General features: G+C 31.1%; 2 protein-coding genes across 5 annotated transcripts; both read left to right on the forward strand.

Moving 5' to 3' along the window:
- Positions 1–2,369: 2,369 nt before the first annotated feature.
- On the forward strand, positions 2,370–8,509 carry LOC137820304 (mechanosensitive ion channel protein 2, chloroplastic-like). 2 transcript variants are annotated; one of them, XM_068624299.1, is made up of 14 exons: positions 2,370–2,666; positions 2,975–3,181; positions 3,262–3,321; positions 4,130–4,287; positions 5,166–5,301; positions 5,400–5,497; positions 5,734–5,847; positions 5,984–6,044; positions 6,263–6,412; positions 6,650–6,760; positions 6,952–7,119; positions 7,202–7,315; positions 7,424–7,480; positions 7,585–8,509. In XM_068624299.1, exons 2-14 carry the CDS (start codon positions 3,101–3,103, stop codon positions 8,338–8,340), a joined length of 2,064 nt encoding a protein of 687 aa, XP_068480400.1. In that variant the 5' UTR covers positions 2,370–2,666; positions 2,975–3,100; the 3' UTR covers positions 8,341–8,509. The 2 variants fall into 2 exon arrangements, with proteins under 2 accessions (XP_068480400.1, XP_068480401.1); XM_068624300.1 differs by having other exon boundaries at positions 2,380–2,666; positions 5,178–5,301.
- Positions 8,510–11,002: 2,493 nt separating this feature from the next.
- LOC137820305 (mechanosensitive ion channel protein 2, chloroplastic-like) lies at positions 11,003–23,184 on the forward strand. Of its 3 annotated transcripts, none has more exons than XM_068624301.1 (14): positions 11,003–11,273; positions 11,388–11,535; positions 11,755–11,814; positions 15,112–15,200; positions 16,167–16,293; positions 16,374–16,471; positions 16,554–16,667; positions 17,381–17,441; positions 17,809–17,958; positions 18,152–18,262; positions 18,415–18,582; positions 18,682–18,795; positions 19,283–19,339; positions 22,376–23,184. In XM_068624301.1, the coding sequence occupies exons 2-14, from the start codon at positions 11,434–11,436 to the stop codon at positions 23,018–23,020; spliced, it is 1,896 nt and encodes a 631-aa protein (XP_068480402.1). In that variant the 5' UTR covers positions 11,003–11,273; positions 11,388–11,433; the 3' UTR covers positions 23,021–23,184. The 3 variants fall into 3 exon arrangements, with proteins under 3 accessions (XP_068480402.1, XP_068480403.1, XP_068480404.1); XM_068624302.1 differs by having other exon boundaries at positions 11,022–11,293; XM_068624303.1 differs by having other exon boundaries at positions 11,107–11,283.
- Positions 23,185–23,565: the final 381 nt, after the last annotated feature.

Below are 23,565 nucleotides of genomic sequence, written 5' to 3' on the forward strand. Positions count from 1 at the left end.
GATGGCAATGTTTAGATCCATTTTTGTAAAAAACTCACTTTATAATATTTGTAGTATTATTTAAAAATTATTTTTATTAACATTTTAGAACCGTTTTTACCGTTTATTGTTTATCCTTATTAATATATATTTTTTTAAAATTTTATTATTTATAAAATTAGCATATAATTTTAGCATCCTAAAAATTAACAAAAAATATTAATTTACAATTTTTCATAATATTATTTATTTAATATTCTCAAAAAAGATTAGACACATATATAAGTTTGTTTCTCCTAATAAATGTTATATTAATAATAATGTTAAAAATTATAATTTCATGCAATGATAGTATAAGTGTAAGGAATTAATTTATGCAGTGTATGATAAGCTTATTGATTATTATAATATTATTTGTTAAAATTGTACCAAATATGATTTTCACTTAAAAAATGTATATATGTCTGTTAAATTCAATTAGGGAGGGTAAGCTTGATGATTAGGTAAATTTTTATTTTGTATTACAGTAAATCCAATGATTTATTTATTTATTTTAATTTATTAAAATTAAATTTAACATAATCAATTTAATAAAAAATAATACAATCTATTCACTATATTTTTTTTGTCTACGAACTAACTACAATACGCTGCCACATCAGCAATTAAGCACACAAAACACATTTATCCTCATGTCATTCTCAGTGTATAGGGACACCTTCTAGACCATACGATTAAGATCCAAATTATCCACTCAGAATATATTTTATTTAAAATAAGAATGTATATTTGAATTATCTACTCAGACAAGTTGATTTTTATTCCATTTATAATTGAATTATTTAAAAACTTTAGATTACTTCAACTCTTATTGTATTTGGAAATGCGTTATTTGATTAATACAACCTCGAGTAATATATTAAAAAAACTTTACAAATTAATTTTAATTTATAAAAAAAATTCTTTTATATTTTCTCCTTGAAAATCTTTATGGACTCTTGAGAATATTAACCTTTTACTTTTACTCTTTACTATTCAACTTTTTATATGATTTAAAACAAAATAGACATTTTAATATAATTATTCCATTAACTTATTGCTTATTAATAAATTACATATTATTGTTTTCGCCTGCTAAATATTGCATGTGTTATTTTATTTTTCTATGATTTTTTTTAAGTTTGACTTCAATTTTTATAAAATTTGAATTTTGATAGTTAATCAACTTATCATATATATTTTTTTTAAAATGGTTAACACAATTCTCATTTAATTTCACATTCATCACACCAGCTTAATAAATAAAATATTATTTAAAAATAACATAATTTTAAATTATATGTAGTCTTATTAAATAGTTGATCTAAAGAGTGAATAGTAGCTTAAAAGTCAATAATATATATTGAAACTCTTAAATAAGATTCTTTAATCACTGTACATATTTCATTATTGATTTTATCCTCATCAATATATCTCATTATATTATCTATTTTTAAAATTTTAAATTTCTTTAAAACCAGTTAATTACCTGTAATAAAAATGTACGTATTATAAAATTAATTTATTTTATAAATATTTATTTAAAAAATAATAATTATTTAATTTTTGTTATTATAAGAAATTAGTAGATACAAATGCACATGTACTTTCACTAATAATAAACAATTTTAATTGTAATTTTAGTCCTTATGTTTTATAAATTTTATAATTTAGGTTTATAACTTTTTTCACAATTCATAATTTTATTTTATTTTTCACAACTTTAACCCCTTAAATTTTAAGTTGTATGAACTTATTATTAATAAATATATTTTTAAAAACATAAAATTTAACAAAATTAAACAAATTTATAAATAAATAAAACTAAAAAATCAAAACCATCTTAAAGACTAAGAAAAAAATAATACAAATTTTGTAAAATATAATGAGCAAAATTAAGTCTAAAAAATATCTACTAAATGTTTTTTTTTTACGTAAACTAATCTCTATGATAGTTTTCTAAAAAAAACAGCCTTTAAAATTAGTCAATATTTCGTAATAATAGTTCAGTAGTCCAAAATACCCATGATAGAACAAAAAATCTATAGCAAAATTAACCTCAATTATTTGAGATAAACAAAATGATAAAATCTAAAGTTGAACTATAACAATAACAACTAAGAAGTACTACCAAATAACAGTTGAATTTATAACTTAAATTTTGAATGTTTAATTAAAACAATAGTAAGCATACAAAAATTAAACAATTATTTTATTTTGTGATGAATAAAAAAATAAATTAGGTTGATTACTTGGATATTTTTGAAGAATAAAATAATAATAAAAATATACATAGATACATTCCGTCTAAGTTATTACTATTTGGATATAAGAGTCACCATCCAGGCGCCACATAAATCCACAATAATCTATAATTCCCGGGTTACAAGCATTCATAAATCTCAAACTCTGCATTTTGATTGGACCACCAACCAGGTTAATTGCGGCATTATTACCAGCAACTGAGTTTGGCTTTTCCAGACGTCATCCTTCAAATACTTAGAACTTTCACCAATCCTCACAATTTTCTTCTTCCTTCATTCAGGAGGATTATATCCTAATGTTTCTCATAACTGCTTGCGTTTCTTCTTTCGTCAAATTCTCTTTTCTTCCAGGAACCCTGGATTGTTTTCTGTAACATCATTCAGGTTCGTAGATCTCAACTTTTACTCAATTGTGTACTGTTTATCCCTGTCGAAGGTTCCTGAATTAAGTGGCGGTTAAGAACTCACACGGTTATCTTGTTATAATTTTGAGGCGAAAATCTAGGGTTTTGTTTCTTGCTTTTCTATTTCTTTTTTCATTTGTATTGTTTTTTTAAAGTTAAATTTATCTCAATTCATAGGATAGGACTGCGATTAGTTCAGTTGCTGAGGATTTGTCTAAGATAAAGATTGCACTGATTTGTTGATTTTTTCTTTTCTTTTTGCTAATGTTATTGTTTGTTTTCTTGCAGAATTTATTTTCCATCTACTTTTAGAAATTTTGTATTTTGGTTATTTCATTTTTGAGAAACTGAAGCATTGGTAAGGAAGGTTTTCAACTTTGAACTGATTACATTAACTTGTAAGACAATTTCAAGATGCTCTGCCCAGGCTCAACTCAATTGTCTCTAGACGTTGGGCTCAACAGTAATATTGGATTCTGTAGTTTTCATCCTCATGTAAGCTGATATTTAGATAATTCCCTACAGTTTTCTATTCAAATCAAAGAAATGCTGAATTTTATTTCATCATTTGACAGAACCGAAGGATGGTTGGTCGATTACATTTGGTCACCATAAATGTTTCACCCTGGAGCTTGGTATTCATGCATAGTCTCTTTTACCTTTTCTCTTTCGTTTATGTTTGATGTTTCCTAACTTGGGTTGCACATGAGACAGTTATTTTTTAATAATATTCTGATTTGATCAAATTTTTGGAATTTAGGCAAAATGTGCACATTTTGTTTGATATTATGCAGAGCTAAGCCATTTATATACTTATCTTCTTTTGCATAAGACATCAAGTCTATAAGCTTGGCCAACTTAGTCTGTTTTAGTACAGGTGTCAAAATAGCCTAAACCCGAAAAGATTAACAGGTGGAGCCAAAACTGATCTGCGCCCCTTTTGGCCTGATCCATGTAGTCTGCAGTCCATATGGGATTAGGTTGGGCCAGTCTTAAGCATTGGATTGGACCAGGTCTAAAAGAATCATGGTACTTTATAAAGTCAAGCCTGACTGAGTCCACATCTTTTACATCTTAACCCATTGGCCAGAGATGAGCCACCATTTTCACACCACTCGTTTGTATAGCTGATTAGGTTCCCACATTCTAGAAATAAACTTGATTGATTTTGTTTTGGATTTCCTTTCGATGACATTTAAATATGTAATAAATCACTTGTAAAGAGTGACAAAAGATATACCAGGTTTAAGTTTTAGAACCCAATGCCAGCCCAATTAGCTGAGACTCGAGACTCGTTGGGTGGGTCATTGGCCAAAATTTGGTCTCAAGCATAGCATCCCTACTCTTTGTATACATGAATTTTTTTTTTTCTTTTATATGTGTTAATATTGATTGTTTTGATTTTATCTAAACCTCTGGAGATATTTCTTTTGGAAATAACAGAAACAAGACTCTTCGGCTCTCCATCTTTTAAGTAGACTACATGCCCCAATAAGGCACGTGCCTTCCAAATGTAAAGTTTTCATATGTCGGTCTGTCTTAATACCAGGTGGAGGGAGTGAAACTCCTCTCATGAAATCTGCCGGTGTTATTTTAACAAGGTTGGCTTCTCTCTTTGTTAATCTAGAAAGGTTCCCCAATTTAGTGGATATGTATGCTCATACCTGTATATGGTCTCTTACTTTTCTTATCTTTTGCTTTTTGTTGTAAAATTTATGTTAACTTACCTTTATGTTTTGCTAGAGTAGTGTCACATGTATATACAATTATGCTTATGAATGTTTATTATAATAAATTCCAGGTTAATGAATAAGTTTGTAGTTATGATTCAGAAGTGTATAATCAGATAAATTCTAACAACACACTCTTCTCTATTGGTTGAAATTTGGTCCCAAATTTTATTTAGTGAACCTCTTTGATGATTTTGTACTTTCTAATAAATTTCAACTAATGAGAGTCTCAGGGAGACTGTATCCTGAATAATATGTTGGAAAGTGTGTTCCTAGCACTCTTCATATTTATATATCACAGGTAAATCATTATAGGTTCTTTTATTACTTGCTCATTTTTTTTTCACTCTAGTTTAAACCATCTGTTTGTTTTCAGTCTTCTAGTGCCTAATACAGGTGCATGGTGGTTAAACAACCCTCCTGTCCTGTCTGATTTTTTGTCTCTATTTATTTAGCTTTTTGTCATGTTCTGGAGTATGTCAACCTGTCAAGTGATCTGTTTCTATTTTATCTTTTAGGGGTGAACATACATATAAATTGACATTGACTGTGGACCTACCTAGACTCATATTGATTTGTATATGTATATGAACGTGTAAAGAAATCTGAAAGAAGATGTTATGATATTTGTAATTTGTATATCTGAAGGATCACGATTAACCGGTTCTGATTTTCTACTATTCTTGTTGGTTCTCTCTCTTAATCTTTTATTTAATACATTACTCTATGGAAACATGATTTATTTTTAGATATTTATTCAGGTCATATGATGCTTTACAAGGAAATCCTGTTTTGCTTCGATTGATCCCAGCCCTTGGTATCATTGCCTTTGCTGTTTGCGGTCTTGAGCCACTCCTTCGAATCAGCAGGGTTTTGTTCCTTCAAGTAAGTTACCTTTAATTTTTTAATTATTCATTTATCCCAGATCTGATTGATTAATATGAATAATACCTTTTCTGATTATGAAAAAAATATATTTTCAGAGGACTGACAGCACTTGGAAGAAAAGTAGTTCGCGGTATGCTATGACATCCTACTTTCAGCCATTGTTGTTATGGACTGGGGCAATGCTCATATGCAGGTTTGAACACTTACAGTAGAAAATTTTATATAAGAGTTTTGGGATTGAACCAGAGTTTGTCGCACATAACCCTAACATAAGCCTAAGCCCAAACTGGGAGTATCCGCCATTTAACAAACTACTTCAGAAATTTAACACATAATAATCTGGAAACGGTTTCACATCCGATTTAAGAAAAACACGCTTAACTGACCAGTACATCTCCCAAGAAGTTATCATATAATTATTTGTTTCAGGGCATTAGATCCAGTAGTCCTACCATCTAAGTCCAGCCAGGTTGTGAAGCAGCGGCTTCTGAATTTTGTGAGATCTTTGTCAACCGTGATTTCATTTGCGTACTGTTTATCAAGGTATTGATATAATTTGTTATGATTTTTCTGCTTGTACTAGACATAAATACATAGTGATTCTATTACTTTTTTTTATTTTTATTATTAAGTGTTTTGGATCCTGCACAGTGGTTATATCATAATTTTTTTTTTTCAGTTTAATTCAACAAGCACAAAAATTCTTTCTAGAGGCAAATGACTCCACTGGTGCAAGAAATGTATGTTTCTATTACATATTACTATTGTTTGTTCTTGTCATTTTTTAATTTTTAGATCAATAACACGATGTACTAGTGTTTGTTGTTAGAACATTTGAACGAAGCCTTAGTTTTCTTTAAAATAAAAATAAAAATTTAGAACATATACTCAAATGTATATAAGGAAATATAGAATTAATCTTAATCAACTTCTCATTTAGGAAAAATTTGACTGACAGGTGGGATTTGATTTTGCTGGGAAGGCGGTATATAGTGCTGTTTGGGTTGCTGCCGTGTCGTTGTTCATGGAGCTTTTAGGTTTCTCCACACAGAAGTGGTTAACTGCCGGTGGTTTGGGCACTGTATTGCTCACTCTAGCAGGTCGTGAGGTACAACACTGTTTCTTTTATATTGACGCCCATTATGGTTTGTACTGGATAGTTTTTTGTTCACTGTATGTTGTGAATCCATAGCTATATCAACTTGATCAAATTCTGCAAGAGTAAGTCTTCTAGGGGTATAGTTAGTAGTCATTTTCAATCAGTATTTTGTATATAAAAAATAATTATTTAATACTCTTGTTTGCTATTTTCATTCTAAGTTCACATGTTTGTGATTTAATCCAGATATTTACAAACTTTTTGTCAAGCATAATGATCCATGCAACTCGGCCATTTATTGTGAATGAGTGGATTCAAACAAAAATTGAAGGATACGAGGTTTCTGGCACAGTTGAGGTTTGTATATCTAACCTAATCAGAATGAAATTTTAAAAGTGTAAGAAGGATCATGAAGTATCATGGTGGTCCATTGAATATGTTTTTTTCTTTTTTATTTATCTCCACAATCATTCGACAATAGAAGAATTATTACCATGCTAAGTTGTGCAACTTCAATTATGTTTTATTCAAAATTGTTTATTCTCTAGCATGTAGGGTGGTGGTCACCAACCATTGTTAGAGGCGATGACCGCGAGGCAGTTCATATTCCTAACCACAAGTTTACTGTAAATGTTGTGAGAAATCTGACTCAAAAATCTCATTGGCGTATCAAGAGTTACATTGCTATCAGTCACTTGGACGTTAACAAAATTAATGTGAGCATTATTTGATCTGACTCTGATATGCATTTTTTAATGTGAAAGCTTATGCTATCTATGTACCCTTTACTTCACGCAGAATATTGTAGCTGATATGCGCAAGGTTTTGTCCAAAAATCCTCAAGTAGAACAGCAAAAATTGCATAGAAGGGTCTTTTTGGAGAATGTTAATCCTGAAAATCAGTCTCTTATGGTTTGTGTCCGTTTTATTAATTTGTTTGCATGACACAAGTAGTTTTTAGTTTGCAAAATTTCATGTTTTCTGCTGGCGTACATTCTCTTACTATAGGTTCTCTTGCAGATATTAATATCTTGCTTTGTGAAAACTTCTCATTTTGAAGAGTACCTCTGTGTTAAGGTAAAATGATGTCATGTTTATGGTGAAAACTTTTTTCTAAATCGTCATTATTCTTTATGATCATAATATTTTTTTTTTGTAACATTTTTTATATGTAAAAATAGGAGGCAATACTTTTGGATCTACTCAGAGTTGTCAGTCATCATCGAGCCAGACTAGCCACTCCCATCCGCACAGTTCAGAAAATATATAGTGACACTGACTCGGAAAATATACCTTTTGGAGACACAATTTTCACTCGATCTAGAGCTGCAAATCGCCCATTCCTACTGATAGAACCACCATATAAAGTTAATGGTGAAGATAAAGTTAAACCCTCAACCCGTGCAACTCGCACAAACGAGGAAAAAGATTCCAAGATTGATGAAACCATGGCAAGTGACTCCAAAGTAGACGAGAATTTTGGATCAACATCTACCCCTTCAACCGATGTAAACAACTCTAGGGATAAATCCAAGTCATTTTCTGAATCACAGGCTAAAAGGGAAAATGCAGTAGATGAACGAAAGGGAAGTACAGTTCCCGTATCTAGAAACCTGGCTCAAAGTGCTGTGCCTGAAACCTCACCTGTTGCAACCCATGAGACCACTTCTGCTACTTCTTCACAGTCAAAGCAAGATGAAGAGAAATCTTCTGTCTCTTCGTCATCAGTTAGACCTTCATTGGAAGAGAACATTCTTCTTGGGGTTGCCTTAGAAGGCTCAAAACGAACTCTTCCAATCGAAGAAGAAATGACTCCATCTGCTATGCCCCCGGACTCACAAGGATTTGCTGTCCAACGGAACGGTGGTGGACCTCCTGCTAGCAAGGATAAGAAGGATGGTCAGTCTTCATTTCCAACTGGTAAACAGAATGACTAGATTAGTAGCTAAATTAAGCCAGATTAGAAATTCATATTTCAGTATATATTTTCGATAGAAGTTAAAATGATCCAGCTGTCTTTTATAAGTTGGAATTATGCATTGTATTCTCCCAAATTACCCGTGTATGTACATAATTATCAATTCATGGTTCACATAACTTTCAGAATCTCTGAATGTGAATAGTCCTTATTGTGGTTTGTCCCCACTCCGATAACAGGCAAAGGTAAATCTAACTAGCATTTGATTTAAATTATGGTTTATAATTTTATAGGTGAATGCAAAGTTGAGTTAGAATTCTTAATTCTTAGTAGTAGTATTACAAATCAAATTTTTGGGAGTAAAAATTTCCTTAAGACATTAACTTTTTAAGCTAGAAATGTCGAAACACATGTGGAAGGAGGATATGATCGAAATTAGTCAAAAATCAAATTTGTTTCCGCAGCCGTGAATCACATCTTCTGATTCACCAGAACAGTTGTGAATTATGTGTTTGTCGGTGAAGAAACTGAAATAACTGTGAGTTTTTTTCTTTAAAAAAATATTCAGAGTTCATAAGTAATCTCATTTCTAAAAAACTAGAAAAAAAAAACATGTATACATTTTATTATATTAAAAAATATATCATTTCATTATTTTTATGAATAATTAATTAAAACATAAAAAATAGTATAATTTAAAATGCCTATTGATATATACATTTTATATATGTTTGAATAGTATTAAAAAATTATATAACCATTATTTATTTATTTTTAATTATTTTGAAATAAAGAAAAAATATTCAATTACTTATTTTATTAAATAAATAAATTATATTTTTATTTACTAAAAAATAAAATTATTCAATTAAAAAATTATAGCAAAAGAAATTATCAAATAATATATTTTCTTTTATAAGTCAGGTTGTTAAATTAATCTTACCGTCTATGTAGCACGAACACAAATCTAACATAAATCTATATATAGCATGAATATATGCATAATATCTAAAATGTAGGATAAGATGATACAAATCTATATATTATATAATTATAAATTATATAAATTGACAATAAAGATTAAAATATACTATTTTTTTAGTAAAAATATATTTTTTATGACTGGTTTAAAATGATTTATTTTTTATTTTATAATCATAATAAAATTTTATATAATAAATTTAAGTTTTTTATTTTTTTAAAATTATGTTAGACCCGTACTAAAATTATCATAAATCTAATAAATATTTTTTGAATTTGACATTTCACTAATACATGTTCTATGAATATTATATAAAATGTTAGTGTTTGATACGTCTCTTCGACATGGATAAGAGAGTGTCCGAATCTCATAACTCAGAGTACTTCTAACGCACACGAATGATGTGTACAACGTTTATTCAAGGTACTACTAATTGTGTTTCGGTTCATATACAAGAAATTACATAGAGTTTATCTTTCCCCATTGTTCAATTTTCTAGTGCACTGTCTATGTATTTTTTAATCAACTTTTCGAAATGTGAAAAGAAACACCCTCATATTAAAAATGCTATGAAAAAAATAATTGAAATTATATTATTTACACTCTTCATCCTTTGTCTTTTAACATTAAAATGTTGTGCACCTCGAATTTTCCCCCATGTATATGACCGTTATAATTTTACCGTTTATTTTTCTGGTGGTATTTGTCGTTACATAATGAATATTAGATTACCATTTACGTCATAAAACTTTAATATTAATGTATTGTTTTTTAATGTGTATTTTGCATTATAAAAAATCCTAACAGTCTAGATAAATCTCATAATTTTTAAAATTCAATCATTTCGTACATAAGATAATGACAGTTAGCTTAATAAATAAATTAGTAACAAAATAATACATAAGGATAGGAGCTTTCAGGTGAGACCCACTTAAGAATTCAAATAAAAGTATTGAATTGGAAATAATAGATATTGAGAAGAATAAAAATAAGTTATTTATACTAAGAAAATTATCTAAGCATCTAAAAGGATATTCCTTGTTAAATATACTCTTAGACCTTCGCTAAAGAATATCTTATCATCATTGAAAAAAAATGCTGTTTGATTAATTAGAAAGTACTAAAAATATACAATTTTAATATGTCAACCAATTACGAATTAACAATAACAAAAATAATACCTTCTGAAATATAATACCTTCTGAATGAAGATATTTAAATCGATTTTTACGAGTTAAAAAAGAATATAAAATTAAATAACATTTTTAAAGTGTTTAATATGAAGTTTTTTTTCCTTCTAAAGACAAGTTAAAACTTACATAAAAAAATTCACTATGTGTAGAAGCGTCTAGGTCCTCTGTAAGAGATTTCGAAAAATGATTAGGCTTTGGACAAAGGGAACCTTTAGGTGGTTTCCGATTATACCAAGAACAAAAACAATGATAGAGAATTGAGAAAAAGAAACAAACTGCATATATTATTCATCCATAAAATAATATGTCAATACTCTATTTATAAAGTACTAAAGATTATAAAATTCTAATAAAATTTTAACTAATTAAATAAATGATAAAATCCTGATAAAATCCTAATAAAATACTAACTAATTAAATAAATAATTAATTTCAAATAAAATCCTAAGTAATTATATCCTAAAACTTTAGGATATAACACACTGCGGCCTAGTAATATTTCTTGATGTAGTGTTATTAAACAGTAAATAAAGAGCACGGAATAACTCGTGATCATATACCACTTTTCTTTCTTTTTCTTTTTAAGAAAAAGGTTTATCGCTGAATTATTGCTGCATAAAGAAGGTTCGCGGTTCGTGTGCTGATAGAAACCTCTTGATTTGGAAGAGTACAAATTTCCGTTTCTAACTATTCGCGATTGTTCCATTGCCGAGAAGAGGATTATTTTCTTTTCTTCGCTCCCACGTCTTCGGAATCTTATCAGTATCAGACATCAGCGTATCTCTCTGTTCGAGCCCGTTAGAAACATTATATTTATTTGCACTGACGACTCACTGAGACCTTCTTCTATTCTCTTTGCGTCTAACATTATCGGGTTTGTCTCTCGTGCAGGTGAACTAGGCAAAAGTTAAAGTAGTTTCGGTTGTTTGTTTATACGATGTTGTGCTCATCGCGTAACCTTGGATTTCATCTCACTTCAATTAGACTGTCTCGCGACGTCAGGCTGTACAGTAATCATGGAAGTTGTTGTTTTTGTCAGGTATGTGGTTACTTAATTTTTCTTGAGATTTCCTATTTGTTGTAAAAAAAAGTGGAATGAGTTTCTGGCGGATGCATGATCTTATTTGTAGAAATTTTCCAATCTTTATTTTTAACTTTTGTGAATGATAATTCAAGACTACTGAAATTTTTTCTTTCTGCGAGTGTTCTAATCCACGATGTACAACGTTGAGTTTCAATTTTGTTTGTCTTTTGGCAGAAGCGCGTGCATGGGGATGGATTATGTTTTGTTGCCATTAGTCTTTTGCCACATGGTTTGGTATGACCTTCATCTATGAAAAATTCATGTTTATTGTTTGTTTGTTCCCTCCAAGCATTTAAATTGTGGTCGCAATTTCACTTTCTTACTTTATATTGCTGGATATCACGGCCATAGGAGCGCCATAACTGTGCTCGTAGACACTTAGGTACAATTCTTTAAGTATTGCTTGTACTGTTCTCTAATAAAAAACAGAGTTTCATCCTGCTAATTCACACAATCCTTTAATAAAAACTTTAGGTATATGGATTACTAGGTAAAACTTCAATTCTAATTGGAGATTAAACAAACAACACCTAAGAAACTGTATTTAAGTTTTTTCTTTTTCTAAAACCCTGGTTCCATCCTAGGATGGCTATGTTTGCTAGTTATCTTTGAATTTCTTGTTTCTGGCAGTTTCATGATGATAAGAGTTACAGTATTAGATTGGATTTAAATGTATGTTTTTCTTTTATTTATTGTCTAAATCCATGGAGAACTTTGTGAACTGACAGAGGCTAGAGGAAGTATTACATAAGACAACAAAAATCAAATATATAAAGCACCTTACTTTTAAATCAATAAACTGTTGTTGACTGGGTAATGTGTCAATATACAAAACCAACCAACCAACTAATACATTATTTATGAATGACACCGGTATCTCCAACTACAAATTTTGAAAATACGTACTAACCTTGTCCAATTTAAGTACTTCTCAGATAAAAAGTTTCTGCTATGATGAGCGTACACAGCAGTCATCTTATATATTTTTAGTACATAAGGCATACTCAGCCAAAGATATAACTAAATATAAGCCATTCTGTAATTCACGTTTGCCAAAAGAGTGCAATTTTCCTTGGTGAAGATGTGGGTAACTATAGCAAAAGATTCGATGCCATCTCATTGCTGACATCACAACAACAAATAGTACTGGGGATTTTTATGTTAACCATTACAATTGAAAAGCAAAGGGTAATTTGAGGTTAGTCGGAGGACTAGTTACATTACTTAGAACCCTGCTTACCATACTCTTCTACTCTGTGATGAGCATCCATGAGAACATCAGTTGTCCAATCCTTTACTTCCTCCTGTGCACAGCACGTGAGGATTTCGGTCACTCATAGTGTGTTTGGATTAGGTTCATGGTGTGAATTATCAATTATTTTTTCTTGGTGAAGGTAAAAACAACAACAAATACTTCTACTTTTTTTTGGTATCACCATGATTTCACAGGATGATAGGATAGAATTGATTTTTGTGTTATCTAAACGCACTGAAGAGTGTTGAAAAAACAAAAACAAAAACAAAAATGTTCAGCACCCATTTTTCTCTTTTCAAGAAACTAAACATGTATGGAAGAAATTGTTGGATTCAGAGGTTGAACATTTTTGTGTTGAGATTGCCCATATTAGCAAGTGATAGATTATGTGTGATGAAGAATATATGATTTTACCTTTCACTTGATAGATTATGTTGACAAATCTAATAAAAGTATGAGAGAAGTTAATTTCAACCATAGTTATACTTGAACAATTGAGGATTGAAAACAGTGTATTCAACCCACACTGTTGGACTCTATTGATGTGTGTGTGTGTGTGTGTATATATATATATATATATATATATATATATATATATATATATATATATATATATATATATATATATAGAGGATACAAAGAAGAGGCAAGGCACTTGCCTAAAACCCTAACCCTAAAATTGGGTACACACAAGAAAAATAATAAAAAACATTATATTTCAACACTCCCCCTCAACCTGGACTATATAGATGATATGCACCAAGTTTGGAACATATAAATTGAATCCTAGGTCCTCTTAGAGATTTACTTAGAATGTCTGTGTGTTGTTCATTAGAGTTAACGAACTTGGTAATAAGATCCTTGGACAACTACTTCTCTCTAACAAAATGACAATCAATCTCTATATATTTAGTTCTCTCATGAAACATTGGATAGGAGACAATGTGAAGAGTTTCCTGGTTGTCACAGTACAACTTTGTGCTCATTTTCAAAATAATTCAATTCTTGAAGGAGTTGTTTATTCCACACAAGCTCACATGTACATAGGGCCATATATTGATATTTAGCTTCTGCACTAGTTCGAGTATAAACACTTTGTTTCTTACTTTTCCTAGATGCAAGGTTCCCTCTAGGGAATACACAATATCATGTGGTAGATCTCATGCCAATGGGACAACCAGCCCAATCTGCATCACAATACCCTAAGACTTGAGTACGTCCTTTGTTCTCATACAACAATCCTTGTCCTGGTTTCACTTTTACACATTTGAGGATGCGAATTACAACTGGATAAGAAAGACCAGGTCTTGTTATATTAAGCTAAATGAGTTTTCCAACTAACCTTCTCTATCTCTCTAGGTTTGAGAAAAATTCACCTTGATCTCCCATCACCGGGTTTGCAATTTTTCATGTCTATCCTCCAAAATATCAAGAGCACATTATCTTTGTGAGATGATGACACTTTCTTTTGATTGTGTCACTTCAATACCAAGAAAATATTTTAGATAGTCTAGATCTTTGGTCTGAAAGTGGCTGAATAAATGGTTTTTAATTGAACAATTATAGTGATATCATTTCCTGTAATAACAATATCATCAACATAAACCATTAGATAAACACACTTCCCAGAAGAAGTATAACAATAGAACATAGGATGATTTGCCTTGCTTAGTTTCAATCCAAAAATCTACACAATATGACTAAATTTACCAAATCAGGATCCATGTGATTGCTTTAAGCTGTAGAGAGATTGATGTAATTTACAAACTAAACCAGACTCCCCCTGAGTAATAAATCCAGGAGGTTGCTCCATGTAAATCTCCTCTTCAAGATTATCATGAAGAAAGGTATTCTTAATGTCAAGTTGAAGAGGCTAGTGACAAATGACAATCATAGCAAGAAAAACACAAACAATGTTGTTCTTAGTCATAGGAGAAAAAATATCACAATAGTCAAAATCATAAATTTGAATGTATCCCTTAGCTACAAGACGAGCTTTGAAATGATCTTCTTCACTAGTAGAACCTTCCTTAACAGCATAAACCTATCTATAACCCACAAGCTTGCTTCTTACTAGGAGAAAGAGGTACAAGCTCCTAAGTAGCACTCTGATCAGGTGCATGAATTTCATCAATCATGGCTTGTCGTGATCCAGGGTGGCCCAGTGCCTCTTGAACACTCCTAATAATATGTGTATAATCTAGATATTCTTGATTGTATAAGATCAACTCAACTCCTCATTTCTATAATTATTACAATTTGTTTATATTGTGAAGTTGGGAGGTGGCGTACGTACCATCAGGAGGAGTTTGGCAAGGAGAGCGATTCCGACAACGACGACCATGGACACAGTGGCGATGTCAAGGTAGGATAGGGATTTGGGAACTGGGCATACTAGTAAATGTTGTTTTTCTTTATTATTATTAGGTTAAATTCAACTTTTCCTTTCACATCGTTATATTTATATTATTATCTTAGTTTCTACTAGATTGAATTTAATGTTTTAAATTTTATATGTTTAAAATAATCCTTTTGCAAATTTATTATTAACAAAGTTGTATGTGTTTGCATTTGATTTTATATATGAATTGAATATTTGGTAATATTTGTAAGGAAAAATAATTTGTACATCATTAAGTAGAGGGTGGGGTGATGTTTTGAGGTTTTTTTTTATTGATTAATAGAATTTAAATCATATACCCTAAGTCCTAAATCCTAAATCATAAGTCTCAAACAAATATCTTGAAAGCTAAAAAAGGATTGTAATTGTTTTAAACTTGTTAATTTTGATTTTTTAAGAAAAGTTTGTATATAAATTGATATAGAATTGATCTAATTGATTATATTTAAGAATAATCAATTATAGAAACTCAATATGACTATCCTAATGGATTATGTTTATTTCTAGACATAATCGATTATCAACAAACTGTATACCTAAACCAAGCTCTAGATGATTGATTATCAAGTTATCAACTAAGTTTGTATTTGAACCAAATTTCAAGATAATTGATTATCTCTCATTTATGAGAATCGATTATTTGTGAAAGCACCATAATGTGCAAACACAAGATAATCAATTTTATTAATATGGTATTAATTTAATCACTTATCAAAAGATTTTTGAAAAAGATTTAAGTTCTTCTCAAAGGCATAGTATGAATATGAATTACATAAAGGGATGCGACCTAAAACTAATGCATACACACATTTACACTTGAAAGCACAATAACACTCTTTATAGTTTCAAAGTCTTGTTCATATATTTTCTTTTCCATCTATCTATTTCTGAATAAATGTTTAGAGATATTTATTTTTTAAATTGATGTAGGTCATATAATGCTATAGCGGGAAAACCAATTGCGATTCAATTCATCCCCGCCCTTGGTATTATTGGGTTTGCTGTTTTTGGTCTTGAGCCTCTTGTGCGACTGAGCAGGAATCTGTTTCTCCAAGAAGTTAGCATCTTATATAGCATGTTTGTCAAAATCATTTGAATAGTATTAATTGCTGATTTTCTGTTCCATGATGTTTTCAGAGTACTGATAGGAGTTGGAAGAAAAGTAGTTCACGTTATATTTTGACATCTTATTTTCGACCTATGCTGCTGTGGACTGGAGTAATGCTCATATGCAGGTATCTTTCTGGACTAACAAGTCTTTTGCAGTGGAAGTTTGCCATTTTCTGTTTGTGAAAACCTTAGAATAAACTATTTCAGGGATTTAGATCTACTAGTCCTACCATCAGAAACTAGTCAGGCTATCAAGCAACGGCTGCTGAGTTTTGTGAGATCGTTGTCAACTGTGCTTACAATTGCTTACTGTTCTTCAAGGTAAATTTGATTTCTGGCAGAATTATATCCCTCATTTGTTCAGTAAACTAACAAATTTACTACTGTATTTGTAAAAACTGTGGTCCTCATTGTGTATTTCAGGAAGTTTCATATGTTATCTGTAATTTTATTCTTTATGACAGGCTTATCTCGCAATTAATACTAGGTTTATGTATTTAAAAACAATCCCATAATCACAGGGATTTGTCTCCTTAAAATTAGCTGTCCATATTTCCTAAAATAACCAGCAGGTTCATGTATTTATTATAGGCCCAATGACCTCATAATTGATACAATGAAGTAGAATATTATTCCTTCTAAATTTGAGAATATTGCACTTTTTCATTGTAAGAAAAGCTTTTTGTTTTCCTATTTCTAGAGCTAGAAGTAAAATACACACTAAAGTGGAGTGATATATGCAAATTATTAACTAAAAAAATAGGATGAAAAAGAAACTGAGGCGCAGAACAATGTAGAGTTTGCTTTGTAGGATAATTCCATTTTTTTATTTTAATTATTCAACATTTCAATTGTATATTTATTTGAGAATTTTGTTGATTTATTTAAATAATAAGCAAATTAAATATTAAATCCTCTTTATTTGTTGTTGTAAAATAAACCATTGAAGTAGTTCACTTCTTATTATTATGGGTTTGGAGTCTTCCTATCTTGTTCAACTTATAATGTAATATGCTTCTGCTGCCTATTTTCAGCTTAATTCAACAAGCACAAAAATTTTGTATGGAGGCAAGTGGCTCCAGTGATGAAAGAAATGTATGTTTCCGTTATAGATCCTTGTCATTTTCCATTTCTGTTTACATGACATTTTAATTCAATAATAGAATAATTTTGGGGTGATACCACTTAAATAAAGGTTTAGTTGTGCTGTGTTATTCCCGATGAAAATTAGAAAAAGGTAGTCAGAGTCTACGAAATAAAAAATTCAATTGCTGAATATTATTTTAGCAAATTTGAATTTGTGGATTGAATATCGTATCATTATAGAATATTATTCCTTATTTTCATGTTGGATATTTTAGTGAGGGACTTCATAAATGTTAATTTAGTTTGTAGATTCCTGAGGGCATTTCTTAAGTATGTAAACACAAATCTTATTCAATATATTGCCAATGAATGACAGATGAGCATTGATTTTACTGGGAAAGCTGTATATACTGCAATTTGGGTTGCTGCTGTGTCATTGTTCATGGAGTTGCTGGGTATCTCCACACAGAAGTGGTTGACTGCTGGTGGTTTGGGCACAGTCTTGATTTCCCTTGCAGGTCGTGAGGTATAGTTTCCTTGATACTGTCTACGAGAATGATTAAAATTTGTCGTCAAATTTTTTTATGGATCCTCCTATACTTCAAATTCTTGAATTCCCATAGACCGTAGAGTAACTCTACTGGGTATAGCCATTACCAATTAGGTAGGCTCCTCTTTGCTGTCACTCTCACTTCATTTTTATGGTGTCTTGTCTTCAGATATTTACAAACTTCCTTTCGAGTATGATGATTCATGCAACTCGGCCATTTGTTGTGAATGAGCGGATTCAAACAAAAATTAAAGGATACGAGGTTACTGGTAAAGTTGAGGTTTGTATTTATCATCTAACCTGCTGAAAAGGTAGTTTAGGAGAACAGAAAAAAATATGTTAATTGAGTGCAAGTGATTTTCATCATAGGTGATATTTTTCCCGAGTATCTTTAAAGTATTTCACTATAATCAAATTTCATATTTTCTCTAGCATGTAGGCTGGTGGTCACCAACAATAATTAGAGGTTCTGATTGTGAAGCAATTCATATTCCTAATCACAATTTGAGTGTAAATGTTGTGAGGAATCTTAGTAAGAAATCTCATTGGCGTATAAAGACTCGTCTGGCTATCAGTCACTTGGATGTTAACAAGATTAATGTGAGTATTCTTAGACTTTAAAAATTGTTCAGTTACTATTTGATGGCTATCTCATCATCTGAAAACTTAAGTAATCTATTTCCTAATTTTTTTATGCAGAGTATAATAGCTGATATGCGCAAGGTTTTGGCTAAAAATCCCCAAGTAGAGCAAAGAAAATTGCACAGAAGGGTTTTTCTAGAGAACATTGATCCAGAAAATCAGGCTCTTATGGTTGAGATACCTTTCTTGTTCATTGGTTTATATAATATTTATGAGCTTATAAATTCCAATATATTTTTATCTTCCCCTTTTCTTCAATTTTTGTTTTGGAAGGCTTTTTTAAGGTTCCTTTTGATGCTACTTGTAGCATATTTCTTAGAATGAAAATAAGCTTCTTCAAAATCTAGAATCTACTGAAAATCTTGGGCATATTTTTATTCTCTGTGGAATACCTTTTTATTCTTTATCATTTAAGAACTGTAATTTTTACTATCATATTGTCATGAAATCGAGAAGTTTGTTATAATATTTGATGTTGTTTTAGGCAACAAAATATATTAAAAACCTGTTTATAAAGAATTTTTTTTTTTTTTTAACTTACGACACATTTATCTTGTGTTAAAAAAAATTCTCATCTATTAGGAAACGATCTCACAAGTATATTTTTATTTTGATTTCTCAACTACCATTATCTTATAAAAGCCTTTTTATGTCACAGATATTGGTATCCTGCTTTGTTAAAACTTCACGTTCTGAAGAGTACCTGCGTGTAAAGGTGAGAATAGATTGCTTATAATACTTGTTGATGCTAGTGCAATGATCCGTACTTCCTTGTTAAGGAAAACATATATAGTAATGCTTATAAATGTTTGGTAAAACAATCCTTTCAACTCAGTTGTATTAGTAATGTCCTCACCCATTTTCATGTTTTGAAACTCGGAAGGATTTTTTAACTGTTTTAAGTGTGGATGGTAACTTATAAGTTTCTCTGTTTTTGTGAATTGTGTGTTTAATCACACATGTAAATCTTTTATTAATAATCAGTGAAAGTATAATATAGGAAAACCTAATAATGGTTAATAGTTGAGAATATTCTTAATTATTAGTTGTTCAAATTTACCTATTTACTAAGATCAAATCATATCTTTTACACTCCTCTTCAAGCTGGAGCATATACGTCGAATGAGCCAAGTTGGTTGCAAATGATGTCAATATGTGAGCTCTTCAAGGATATAGTGAGCATCTTTGGAAGTTGGTCACTGGAGTTGACAAAGTCACTCATGATTTTTCCAGAAAGGACCTTCCCTAGTAAAATGACTATCTATTTGTCTATTTTTAATCTACTCATGGAAGAATGGGTTTGATACAATGTGAATGGCAGTTTAATTGTCACATATTACTATATATCTTGTGTATCTCCATTATTTTACCAATTGAGAAGTTTCTTAAGCCATGTAATCAAACATGAAGTGTCTGCCATAGTTCGGCACTCAACTTCAAAACTAGATTTAGCATTCCTGCTCCTACAAGAAATGACGTTTCCACCACCACAACCTGGTGCATTTTTTATGTATTGAAGGATGCGTAGCCCAACATCCCAATGACTTTCATATGGAGTCTTTTGGAATTGACTAACTACACTAACTGCACATGTAATGTTTGGTCTAGTGATACTGAGGTAATTAAGTCTGCCTACTAGGTGATGATATCTTCCAAGGTTTTCCAATTAGGATCCATTGAACTATCTCTGGGGGCGATTAATCATACCAATCTTGGTCTAAATGTCTAAAGCATTCTTTCGCTGGGAAATGACAATGCTAGATGACGATTGTGCAACTTCAAGGCCAAGAAAGTATCAAAGTGGACCCAAGTCCTTGGTTTGAAACTTACTGTGAAGTTGAGATTTGTATTAGAGAATGACATTAGATACCATTTCATCAACATATTCAACAAAATAGGTGCACATGCCAGCGAAGAATGTAGTGAAAAAATTGAGTGATCAACTTCCCAACGAGTCATACCAAACTCAAGCAAAATAAAGTTGAAACAGTAGAACCTGGTACGGGGACATTGCTTCAAGTCTTAGAGTGAGTGCCAAAGCCTACAATGAAGACATGAGTGAGTCATTAGAGATTATAAAACCAGGTGGTTGATTCATGTACACTTCCTTTTGCAACTTATAATGTAGGAAGAAATTTTTTATGTCCAATTGGTGAAGAGGCCAATGGTAGATGGTGGCCCTGGCAAGAAAAAGACAGGCAAAGGTGATTTTGGCTACTGGAGAAAATGTGTCACCATAATCTAAGCAAAAAGTGTGAGTATAACCTTTTGCTACCAATTGAGCTTTGTAACGATCAATTGTACCATTAAAACAATGGTTTTGTTAGGAGGTGTTGTGGAATAGCTCAAATTAAACTCACTATAGAAGCTTCTACACACAAACGATAATCTAATAACAGATAAATCACAATCATACGGTAAAAGGTAACTACATCAAGAAAGAATCACACAATGGTGGAAGAACGAATGGAATTGGAGATGATGTTGCTGGATCAGTGGGTGACACTTTAAATAGTGCCCATGTCCGTTGGTGACATGTAGAAGTGGAGGTGATGTAGAGCAACTACTGTGACAGCAGGTGGAACCTTTAGAGGACCTTTTTGATGTTGGAAGAAAAGCAAGGACTAGTTTCATGGGACGTAACATCAATAGAGACTAGATACCATTGTAGTTGAGAGAAACATCAATAACCTTTACACAGTCAAGAGTAAAAACAAATACATTTTTTGGATTTAGTAGTAACCTTTATTTTCACTTGGAGTGAGTTCATGGACGAAACATGTCTTGCCAAATATATAGTGACAAAATGAAGTTCATTTTTAGGGTTCAAGATTGGAATGAAGGATTTGATTGTTAAGACCCGATGGAGGCACGTGGTTAATCAGATGACATGTAGTAAGGAGACCCCCTAGAAATGTAGAGGAACATCAATGAGAAGAAGAAGAGTACAAATTGTTTCCACAGTGGTGGTTTTGCACTCAACAATACCATTTTGTTGTGTGTGTGGACACATGATGTTTGATGACAAATATTCTCTTGCATCATTAATTGTAGAATTTATTTTGCAGTTAAACTAAGTTTCAAAATAAGTACGATGAGAGAAATAATTATAGAAGTAACAAAATAAAATATCCTAATGTGTAACAAACACGACTAGGATCCTAAACATAAGAGTAAACTTCAGCAAATTGTGACTCAACGCGCTTATTGACTTGAGGAGCATAATTGGTACAAGTATGTTTACCTAGTTGTGAATTTTGATACAGACGTGGACACATGTATCTGTACGTATTTTCCTAATTATTATCATCAAATCATAACTATATGTTTTCAACTTTGTGAATCTTTAAACTTTTGACAAATATATTGACCCAACTATCCAATTTATTAATTTACTGCTTCCAAGCAACTCTTCATTAAAGATCATTATTATTTAATGATTTAATTACGTTTTAGTGCCTGAAATCTAGAATAATGGCCCCCCTACATTAAAAAAATATATTTTAGTTTATAAAAGTTAGAAAATGATGATTTTAGTCTCTAAACACTAGATTTAATAGACTAAAAGTAGTTTCAAAACAAAATTTAGTCCTTCAAATTTAATTATTTGGAACTAAAATCATATTTCCAAATTCATGGGATTATAATAACTTTTTTTTGAAATTTGGGAGAGTGAAAAAACAATGAGGTCTTGTTTATTTTATATTCAGCCTTAGCTTTTGTGATCAATAATTACTATTTAATAAAACAGGAGGCAATCCTCTTGGATCTTCTCAGAGTTATAAGTCATCATCGAGCTCGGCTAGCCACACCCATCCGCACAGTTCAGAAGATGTACAGTGATACTGATTTCGATATTGATCCATTTGATGACACCATTTCCACTCGATCCAGATCAAAGAAAAACCGTCCTTTCACACTGATAGATCCACCTTATAAAGTTAAGTCTTCAACTCCTTCAACCATAACAAATGAGGACAGAGATGGTAAGATGGATGAAACCTTGCCATCTGACATCAAAGTAGACTGTGATGAATTTTCTGTTACAGCAAGTTCCATCCAGAAGACCTCCAAATCCCAAAAGCCCAAAAAGGAAAGAGCAGGAAGCACTGGAAAGGAAACAACAACATCAAAGCTAGATGATCAGAAATCTGTTGTTTCCACGTCTTCATCATCATCATCATCACTTAGTCGTTCTTTGGAAGAGAATATTATTCTTGATATTGCTGTGATGGGCTCAGAGAGAACTCTTGCAGTTGATGAAGAATTGGTTAATTCTATCCCTGCAGAATCACAAGAAGTTGCAGCCCATCAGAATGGGAGTGAGTCTCCTATTTGCAAGGATAAGAAGGATGGTGAGATGTCTTCATTGCCTCCTACTAAACAAAAGGATTAAGTGGATCAGCAGAATAGATGTTGATGTTGAAATAGAGTAGCTACTTTTGTTCATGTTAACACGAAAATGATCTAGCTGTCTTTTTTAAGCTGGGCATTGTGCTACGTATCCATTTGTAAATTAGTGGGAATCAATTCTCTTATGTACATCACAAATTATGTTCATATCTCATGTCTATCTGTATCATGTTTTAAAGTGTCCAAGCTATTTAGAAAAAGACACAAAACTTAAACATGAGCTTGGCACATTTACTATGAGAGTACATTCCCCATTCAGAATCTCTGAATTACAAAGAAAACATTTTTGGGATTTTATTTGTAATTGGAGAATTAACCATCAAAATTCTCCAAATAACCTCGAAACATCAAAAGCAGAAATATCGCCCTTAATAATTGACTTTCAACGTTACTGGTTTAAAGTGTGGGATAGATGCAAAAGAAAAATAAAAATGGTTATGATCTTTGAGATGTTTCTATGTCAAACCATATACCATATAAAAAATAATGTTTCTCAGTAAAGTTGGTACAAGAGTTCCCAGTCCCGAG

This window comes from Phaseolus vulgaris, chromosome 9 (genome assembly GCF_000499845.2).
Source record: "Phaseolus vulgaris cultivar G19833 chromosome 9, P. vulgaris v2.0, whole genome shotgun sequence".
Classification (NCBI taxonomy): Eukaryota; Viridiplantae; Streptophyta; class Magnoliopsida; order Fabales; family Fabaceae; genus Phaseolus; species Phaseolus vulgaris.